This window comes from Engraulis encrasicolus, chromosome 15, assembly GCF_034702125.1.
Source record: "Engraulis encrasicolus isolate BLACKSEA-1 chromosome 15, IST_EnEncr_1.0, whole genome shotgun sequence".
In the NCBI taxonomy this organism is placed as follows: Eukaryota; Metazoa; Chordata; class Actinopteri; order Clupeiformes; family Engraulidae; genus Engraulis; species Engraulis encrasicolus.
In genome coordinates this window covers 11,150,240-11,160,239 of record NC_085871.1, presented here as the reverse complement: position 1 = coordinate 11,160,239, position 10,000 = coordinate 11,150,240, and the positions used below count along the sequence as shown (strand labels likewise).

Sequence of the window (10,000 nt, the reverse complement as noted above, 5' to 3'; positions counted from 1 at the left end):
CCACCCCTGCTTTAAATCTATTCTATACCTCTCTCTCTCTTCTGCAGAGGGTACAGTGATCTGGCGGATGCTTTCCTACCCCCCCACTCGAAGGGCGCTGATTGTGGGGTGCGGCCTTCAGATGTTTCAACAACTCGCTGGCATCAACATTGTCATGTAAGTAGCCTTTTTAAAACTGTGTGTGTGTGTGTGTGTGTGTGTGTGTGTGTGTGTGTGTGTGTGTGTGTGTGTGTGTGTGTGTGTGTGTGTGTGTGTGTGTGTGTGTGTGTGTGTGTGTGGGCGTGCGTGTGTGTGTGTGTGTGCGTGTCTGTCTGCCTGTCTTTCTCTCTGCCTGTGTATATTAGCCTGATTATCATCGACTTTCAAATCTCTTTGAGACTTGGTCTGACCACGAGCATAACAATTGACATTTCCCAAATGGAATGGTTGACCCGCCTCCCTTGGTTCACTACTGGTTGTTTGCTTCCCGACAAAGTGGGAGGAGTTCCCATTTTTTCTGGAGCTCAGAAACGATATTTGTATTGCTCCTGGCCTGACTAGAAGCTGAACGCTGAAGGTGTTGCGTCACTAGGAGGGCGCGACCTGCCTGTTCACACAGCCTAGTGTATGTGCACAAAAGTGAAGCGTGTGTGTGTGTGTGTGTGCGCGTGCGTGCGTGTGCGTGCGTGCGTATGCGTATGCGTGCGCCTGTATGTGTGTATAAATTCATGCAAGCATGTGTGTGTGACTCTGTGTGTGTGTGTGTGTGTGTGTGTGTGTGTGTGTGTGTGTGTGTGTGTGTGTGTGTGTGTGTGTGTGTGTGTGTGTGTGTGTGTGTGTGTGTGTGTGTGTGTGTGTGTGTGTGTGTGTGTGTGTGTGAGAGAGAGAGAGTACATACTTGCGTGTATATGTGCGTGTGTCTCTATGTTCTCTCTCTCTCTCTCTCTCTCTCTCTCTCTCTCTCTCTCTCTCTCTCTCTCTCTCTCTCTCTCTCTCTCTCTCTATGTGTGTGTGTGTGTGGTGGCGGGGTGGTGGGGTGTGGGCAAGTGTACTGTATCTGAGAGTGTGCGTCTTGCGAGTGTGATTTCTGTGTACGTACTCAGTTGTGTAGCGCAAAGGTGCTTTGGCCAGCTGTCACCCTCCAAACAGGTCTTGTCAAACAGGCGGGAGAGGTCACAGACCTGACCAACCAAGCAACCAACCAAGAGAAAGAGATAGGTGACAAACTTGATCAATCAAGCGAGAGAAAGGGGGGTGGGAGGGGGGGTTTGGGGGTTGACAGACTTGATCATTCAAGCGACAGAAAGGTGGGATGGAGAGGGGGGTGGGGGTGGTGACAGACTTGATAAATCAAGCAATAGATCACAGATAGCAGACAGACCTGATCAATGAAGTGAGACAGAAAAGAGAAAGAGAGAAGAGAACGAGAGAAGAGAGAAAGGGAGAGTGAGCAAGAGAGGAGAACGAGAGAAGATAGAGACTTGGTAAATCAAACAAGTGAACAGATATAGGTGACAGATCCGATCAGACCTGATCATGCTGACCTGTCCTCATGTCTCAGCTGTTTCCTTCACGGAAATACACTTCCTTGTTTAAACATTGTTGAAATCATGCAATTATAAGACATGCATGTTGAAAATATCTGGCGGAACTATATCATTTCTTTTGCGCAATATCAACACACATGTGCAGTCAGGGGAAAGTGAGCGTTATGCTGTGGGGTACAAAAAAATATTTTATGTCTGTTCAACATGCTTCATTTGAACGGAGTTGAACATGCAGATTTCAACTTGTGTGGCACACAGCTTGCGTTACAGGCAAGAGCTTATCTCATTACACAATTGTCATGGAAGCACTTGCCCGCTTTTTTAAGTACTTACCACTTGATGTCGTGCCTGTGCGGAGGTAACCAACAATTTCTAGTGCCGTGAGTTGCTTCGGGGGCTGAGGTGATGTTTGGACTTCAATGATTTGATTAACTCCAACTTTACTTCAAGAGGTTTGTGAAATGGATAGGAGGTAAGTCACAACTTCAGAGTCCAGCTCACTTAGTGCAGTTGTTCATGTGCTATGTGTGAGACACAGGAGTTAGCTTCTACTGCACTCTCTAGTACTCATGAAAGTTGCTAAGGCGCTAGCTACTTCGCTTTCGAGAGACAAACCCCTAGTTTGAAAAATCTTTACTATTCAGACACATCATAGAGATATAAAAAAAACCTAGCTAACTAAACTAAAATACAACTCCTACCCAACAACTCTGGAAAAAACACCCCATTTGCTCAATTACATCCAACTTGTTTGCTTGGCAGATTTTCTTTACAAAGATCATCATTGTTTAGGTTTTGCTGTATGTGTGAAATTGCCTGCTGTAGCTCTGGGTAGATGGTGTGTGTGTGTGTGTGTGTGTGTGTGTGTGTGTGTGTGTGTGTGTGTGTGTGTGTGCGTGTGAGCATGCGTGTGTGCGTGCGTGTCTGTGTCTTTTTTCTGTGTCTCCAACACAGTGAGTGGAAGTGACAGAATTCATGCTAACAGAATTATTTTCCTACTGTACCTCTGGTGTGTGTGTGTACATTTCCAGGCCAGTGAGTGGAGCTCACAGAGCTGAGAGCCAGGTTAACAGAAACCAAAAAACATCAGAAAATGGTATTCTTCTGTTCCATGTCACTTGGGTCCTAATCAAAACCATCATGGCCGTGCAACAGACATTGTATAAGATCTTCAGGGAGTAAACTTAAGTTAAGTTTTTAGAGCCACACATTAGTCAAACTGGTTATGTGTGTTTGTATGCCTTCAGAAGACAAATTAGAGGAAGGTTTTTCTTCTTCTTCTTCTTTCTTCTTCTTCTTCTTCTTCTTCTTCTTCTTCTTCTTCTTCTTCTTCTTCTTCTTCTTCTTCTTCTTCTTCTTCTTCTATCTGATCCAGCTCAGCAGAACTCTTTTTCTCGTGTCAATACACAAAAGTATTTGTGTGTGCGTGCGTGCGTGCGTGCGTGGGTGCGTGCGTGTGTTTGTGTCACCAATGACAACCAGTGTGCGCTAGTGGGTGACTGTGTATTAGACGTTCCTTGCAAGCTCCACATGGGGATGAACCATTGGAGGTCTGGTATGTGTGTGTGTCAGTGTGTGTGTGTGTGTGTGTGTGTGTGTGTGTGTGTGTGTGTGTGTGTGTGTGTGTGTGTGTGTGTGTGTGTGTGTGTGTGTGTGTGTGTGTGTGTGTGTGTGTCAGTGGAGATGGCACCATCTGACCTGTCTGAGGATGTCTCGTCTTGTCTCCACGGAGATCCCATGAGTCGCCTCAGATGTCAGACTCCCACTCACGCCATCTGTGAGATGCGGTCGCCGTTGGCTACGCTGTCTGGTCCCGTGTTTACATGCACGCACGTGTGTGTGTGTGTGTGTGTGTGTGTGTGTGTGTGTGTGTGTGTGTGTGTGTGTGTGTGTGTGTGTGTGTGTGTGTGTGTGTGTGTGTGTGTGTGTGTGTGTGTGTGTGTGTGTGTGTGTGCCGGTCTGTCGACAGGGGAGCAAATGGGTATGTTGTCCAGGGAGATAGGGGGCCCCAGAATTGGGCACCCATTACATTGTATGTATTTGGTTGGGGGCCCTGTCAGATGACTTTATCCTGGGCCTAGCAAAAGATTTCAGCAGCCCTGTGTGTGTGTGTGTGTGTGTGTGTGTGTGTGTGTGTGTGTGTGTGTGTGTGTGTGTGTGTGTGTGTGTGTGTGTGTGTGTGTGTGTGTGTGTGTGTGTGTGTGTGTGTGTGTGTGTGTGTGTGAGAGAGAGAGAGAGAGAGAGAGAGAGAGAGAGAGAGAGAGAGAGAGAGAGAGAGAGAGAGAGAGAGAGAGATCTTGTTGTTGTTGCATCCTGTTGGTTTCCTGTTGTTAGACACACTTGTCAGAAAACGAGACGAGACAAGACAAGACAGGGATGTCAATACATCTCTCTCGTCCAGAAGGACCCTCCACGGGTCTACCTGATTAAAGCCTGTTTTGAAAAGAATTGATTGGTGCAGTGATGAACAGAGAGACGAAGAAGACGTGCAGACACACAGAGACAAACTAACCTTCAGATGTGCAGGCACGCAGCCAAAAATGATTATCAGATTTTACTCTAGACATGTCTGAAGATGTAGATTGAGATGTCTGCTTTTTCAGTCCTTTAAGTTTATGTTCCACATTGCATCTGTCTGACTAACGATATACAGTACTTCCAACTAATGTTGATCAGTCAAAGGAGTGGAGTTCCTTCACTGTAGCTGATGCAACCGCAAGCTTTTATTTCGAAACTGTGTGAATCCCACATTTTGAATGCACTTTGGTAGCATTTCTATGCATTAAATGAAAACATAGTAAGTACAGTAATTCCGTTACATTGGTGATGGACTTCATATTTTCGGAACTAACGTACCCATCAGCTCTGGAGTTACTGATTCGACACACACTTCATGTCAATTCACTTCACACCTAGTCCCCTTTAAGTGAACAAACCTCAGACCTCTTTAAGTGGACCAAAATGTGAACCGAAAGCAAGAAATACTCAGTTCTGTTTCTATTGTGGGTGTATTACAAAAAATATCTTTTTGATCACACCCGGTCCTCTAGGTCTTTTGAAGTGATTACACCTCGCCACATTCACAAGCGTAACTTATCAGGACTCATAAGCGAACCGTACTGAGACCACGTCAATAAATGTCTCAGTACGGTTGACTTCCGAGGGGACTGGGTACACTTTGGAGCGATATGTGCATAAAATGTTGAGTCAGCAGCCTGAGTTCGCATAAGTGGCCAACATGATCTTCAAAAATTCCGTGCTCCTGGACACGGATGTTAAGGACACAAAATCTGTGTCCAGGAGCACGGATTTTGCCAAAATTCCGTGCTCCTGGACACAGAATTATTTTCCGTGATGGACACACAAAAGTGCTCTCTCTATACTCCCACAGCTCTATGTTTCCACAGTCTTGTGTTTTCTCAGGATTTTTCTAATTTCAAATATTTTTTCTCAAAAAAACATTTCTTACTGACAGGTTAGGGTTAGGGATTGTTTTGGTCTGGGCACAGCTAGTTTTCTTTCATTCATTAAATGAATTTGATAGCCTTGCAACCAACTCGAAAAGGTATTTCTCAAAAATATGTCTTTAATGACAGGTTATGGTTAGGGAATGTTTTGGTCAGGGCACAAGTTAAATTGCTATAACATTATTTTGTTTAGGATTAGCATTTGGTATGTATTTTCTAATGATAGAGTTAACACAGTGCTGTGGTAATAGCCTATAGAAAGCACTTCCGTGTGCCCATCACGGAAAACAATTCTGTCTCCAGGAGCACGGAAAACAATTCCGTCTCCAGGAGCACGGAATTTAGGCAAAATCTGTGCTCATGGACACAGATTTCGTGTCCTTAACATCCGTGTCCAGGAGCACGGAATTTTTGGAGATCAAGCTGAAATGGCTGTAGGGGACCGAGTGTGAAAACACCCATAGTCAAATGTTCTATCAAATAGCTTCCTTGGCGGAGGTCTGCACTCTCTGAGTGCATTTCTAGTTTATATCTTGTATTCACATACACCCGGCATTTCAGAGCATACAGGAACTCACCATTGTGATCGCTCTGTCTTTCTACCATAGCCATGACCTATTTATCGATGTACTGTATCTATTACTCTCAAGTTTTTCAACGCTTGCTCACGCATGCACGCACGCAGGCACACTCAAACACGTGTGTGTGCACACACACACAGTGACTGTTGGACAATGCTGCATGGGAGTCCTATGGCTTATGTCCTCCACTTACATTATTTAAAATTTCATGGTGATGGATGCTCCACCTGGCTCGGTAGGCACACTGCTGCTTCTTTCTGCTATGATTCTTGCTCATCTTCCTCCTCTATTTTCACATTCACTGCACCTATAGTTGATATATGACCTCTACCATTAAAACATTTAAGTTACTGTAAGTTAAAACAAAAGTTAAAGTCTTAGTTAACGGTACCTCTATAGTTTATAGCTATACTGTATGTGAACGGCCTTAAAGCGACATTCCCCCACTTCTGGAATTGTGGTAAATAATTGAGTTTTACATTTCTCCCGTACTCCTGTTCTCCCGGCCGCTTTTAGTTGACCCTCGTAGTGCAACTTGTCTGTCCAAGGCAACATATACAGTATCATTTAACCAAATTGGTTCAACAGCTAGCTGGACCCATTTGTTTAAAATTATAGCATGCTAACTTGGAACTAGGAATAGCATCACCAGACACAGAGAACGACAGAAAAAGAGAATGACAGAAAAAGAGAATGGTAAAACTCAATGGTTTAACTCAAGAGGAGGAGGTGTGAAATCAGCACATTTCCAGACTTGGTGAAGTCGCTTTATCAATCTTGCACCCGCTACCTGCACCTCGAAACCTCTGGTGTGTGTTGGTTTCCTCCTTCAAAAGGAAGTCGCTTTATCAGGCATTTCATGTATTCCTCCACCTTTTCCTCCCTCTCATCACTCCATCCCTCTCCCTCTCTCCTCTTTTTGCTCTTCCTCCACTTTCTTCATCCTCGTCTCACTTCCTCCTCTTACTTTCCTCTGTTTCCACCTCCTCATTAAGCCAGAGACAAGGACAGTAGAATATATATTCCGCACACAAACACACACAGACACGCGCGCGCGCGCGCACACGCACACGCACGCGCACACACACACACACACACACACACACACACACACACACAAAGATATGTCAAGACAGACTTGAGGTGGAGGTGTGAAAGAAGGAGTGGGGGAGAAACTAAAGGAATAAGACAGAGAGGGAAGGTCGGAGGGGGGTGGAGAGAATGGACTGAAAGAAGGGAATGGGGAAAGAGGCCATCTGAAGAAGACAAGATAGAGAGAATGAGGTGAAAGAGAAAGAGAGAGAGAGAAAAAGGGTAAGACATTTTCCAGAGTGAGTATTGATGGTGGGGGTCTTCCTGTCTTTTTTTCGTTACACTTGCTCTATCGCTTTATCACGCCGTCGCTCCGCTTCTGTCATGGAGGAAAGGTCAGTGTGCGTCCGGTGGAAAGGCAGGAGCAAACACATACATAGACACAAACTCAAAGGCGCGCACGCACACGCGCACAGACACACACACACACACACACACACACACACACACACACACACACACACACACACACACACACACACACACACACACACACACACACACACACACACACACACACACACACACACACACACACACACACACAAAGACAAAAGGAAAATATACACACGCAAGCAGACACACATCTCTTTGCCTGCTGTATTTGGAAGTCAGTGTGCAGTGTAAGCAGAGATATTCTAGACAGAGATACGTCATTTTAATTATTTTCCGGTATCCACTTTATGTCGGGTGAACGCCCCTTTAGGAGACCTTCGGTTAGGAGACCTTTGAAGTCCTGAGGTTGAGAATGAATTGAGTCCCCTTAGCGCTATAGATGGCGGTAGCGCACTTCTTGTGCAAACACCACAAAAATAGCAGAAGAAGGAGGGGACAACGCCCCCTTAGGAGACCCAACTTTAGCACACTCTTGAATTGGGTGGGCGTGTTTTGAGATATCTTGCTCTGATGAACTATTTTTGGTGCAAGTCTGCATGGAGATGACAGGCTTCCATGAAAAGGGCGGGAAATGACACAATGGACAATCCAGTTTTTCTCAGGTTTGTCACGGGTTTGGTACTCATATCCTGGCTCAATCCCAATACTTTCCTTATATAGTCTGATATAATCTCTTGCCACCATCCCACCATCTCCTAGATTTTACAACATACCGTCGGCCTGTATCAAGATGTCAGGGTTGCATGACTTTGACAAGTGCAACAAAGGACGGCATAGATTTGAATGAATGAGTGAGTGAATGAGTGAATAAATGAATGTGTGAGTACCGTAAGGGGATGAATGAGAGATTGATTAAATGACGGTGAAAATCAGTTTGCGGTGAAGTGAGAGAGAATCAATGAGTGAGCAAGAAACTGACTAAGTGAATTTGAGAGTGAGTGAGGAAGTGCATTTGAGTGAGTGAGTGAGTGAGTGAGTGAGTGAGTGAGTGAGTGAGTGAGTGAGTGAGTGAGTGAGTGAGTGAGTGAGTGAGTGAGTGAGTGAGTGAGTGAGTGAAAGTAATAACGTCAATGAAAGAGTGATTGAAAGATTGCATGAGTGGGAGAATAGGGTGAAGATGAAAGTGCATGCTTGGGAAGCCACTGGTAGACAAACTAGTTGCCATTATACACATTGTTGTTTTCTATCATGTCTCAGAAATGAATTCAGATATGATCCTGGAAAACTCATCAATTCCATACTCTATAGTGGTGTCAACAGTAATCAGTTCGGCAGTGCATCACAATGAAGGGCAGGAAAATTCAATTATTGATTCAACAAATGCCATAGTCGATGCTGCATTGTTTTTTTCAAGCTTCAGTTACTTCCATGGGCAAATTAATTTCATGTTAATTCAATTAACTGTAGGACTGTTGCACACAACAGCCAATACAAATATTGGTCAGTATCCGACTGTTTGTATTGCCTCATGAATGATTAAAAATGTACTTCAAAGGAAAGAAGTCTACCGCACACATTTTTGACTTTATGCGCATTTTATTAGAGCGAACAACGCGTTTCGCCTCAGTACGTCATCAGGCTCGCTCAGGTCAGGTCACCTGAGCGAGCCTGATGACGCACTGAGGCGAAACGCGTTGTTCGCTCTAATAAAACGAGCATAAAGTCAAGAATGTGTGCGGTAGACTTCTTTCCTTTGAAGTATTGAACATTCCTGCATCTACCAGCACCTAGGAGCTGTGCATGGATCTTTGAACTGTTGATTAAAAATGTAACTTGATTTCAGTGGAAATGTAAAGTATTGCAATGCGTCGTAGAATCGGACTGAAGCGATTCTTATCAAATCGTTACTTTCCGAATCGTAATCGTAATTGAATTGAATCGAATCGTAAGGGCGGTGCCAATGCACACCCCTAATATTATGTTCCATATATTCTGAGGCAAAGATCTGGAAAAGCAGGGGAGAGAGAGGCGAGGTGGGAAGACATATTGTAGAGTAGACAGTAGAGTATCATTTATTACATGAAGGTATCCAGCAGCATACATACATACATTTCCAGGAGAAAAACACAGACATTACGCACATCAGTGCACATGTTGCACACATTCCATACAGCAGAGGTTTACATACAGTTAGCCAAAGTCAGATCTCTCTCTCTCATAGCTGAGTGGTACATAGCAAGGAGCAGCCAAAAGAGTCAATAACATCAAGTTATATTAGAGGATTTTCAGTAAGTCAATATGAAAGCGCAGAGGAGATGGAAGGAGAAAAGCACAGATATAAACACAAGGAAAGAATGGAGTGATAAACAGGAATGAAGAGAGAATTTTGAAGAGAGAAAAAAATGAAGAGAGAAAAAAACCGAAAAGAATGATGGAAGAAGAGAAAGATAGAGATACAAGGAGGGAGAGAGAGGGAAAGAAATAGAGATAAAATTAAGATGGCCAAGGCTCTTTGGGGAAGTCTGTGTATGTGTGTGTTTGTGTGTGTGCGTGCGTGCGTGCGTGCGTGTGTGTGAGAGAGAGAGGGAGAGAGAGAGAATGGATAAGACGACTCCCAAAGGAGGTGGCCTACTTCACTAATTATTTTCTGTGATGAAAGACAAGGGACACCATGAAACATGCAGTCTGCTGTATGTGACACACACACACACACACAAACACACACATACACACACACACACACACACACACACACACACACACACACACACACACACACACACACACACACACACACACACACACACACACATTGAAGTTAAAGACACACACTCTCTCTCTCTCTATCTCACACACACACACACGCGCGCACGCACGCACACATACACGCACACACACATACAGGCACACATACAAACGTATGTACACGCTCACACCTCACACACAACGTGGACACACACAGCTCATGCATGAAAAGAAGGCAATGCATAAACACACA

General features: G+C 44.5%; 1 protein-coding gene across 1 annotated transcript in view; it reads left to right on the top strand.

Moving 5' to 3' along the window:
- The window catches only part of LOC134464445 (proton myo-inositol cotransporter), a 147,093-nt gene that overhangs the window by 68,901 nt on the left and 68,192 nt on the right, over positions 1–10,000 (top strand). The window contains exon 4 of the mRNA XM_063217889.1: positions 48–156. Coding sequence (XP_063073959.1) covers positions 48–156 — 109 coding nt within the window. The remainder of the gene's footprint in view (positions 1–47; positions 157–10,000) is intronic.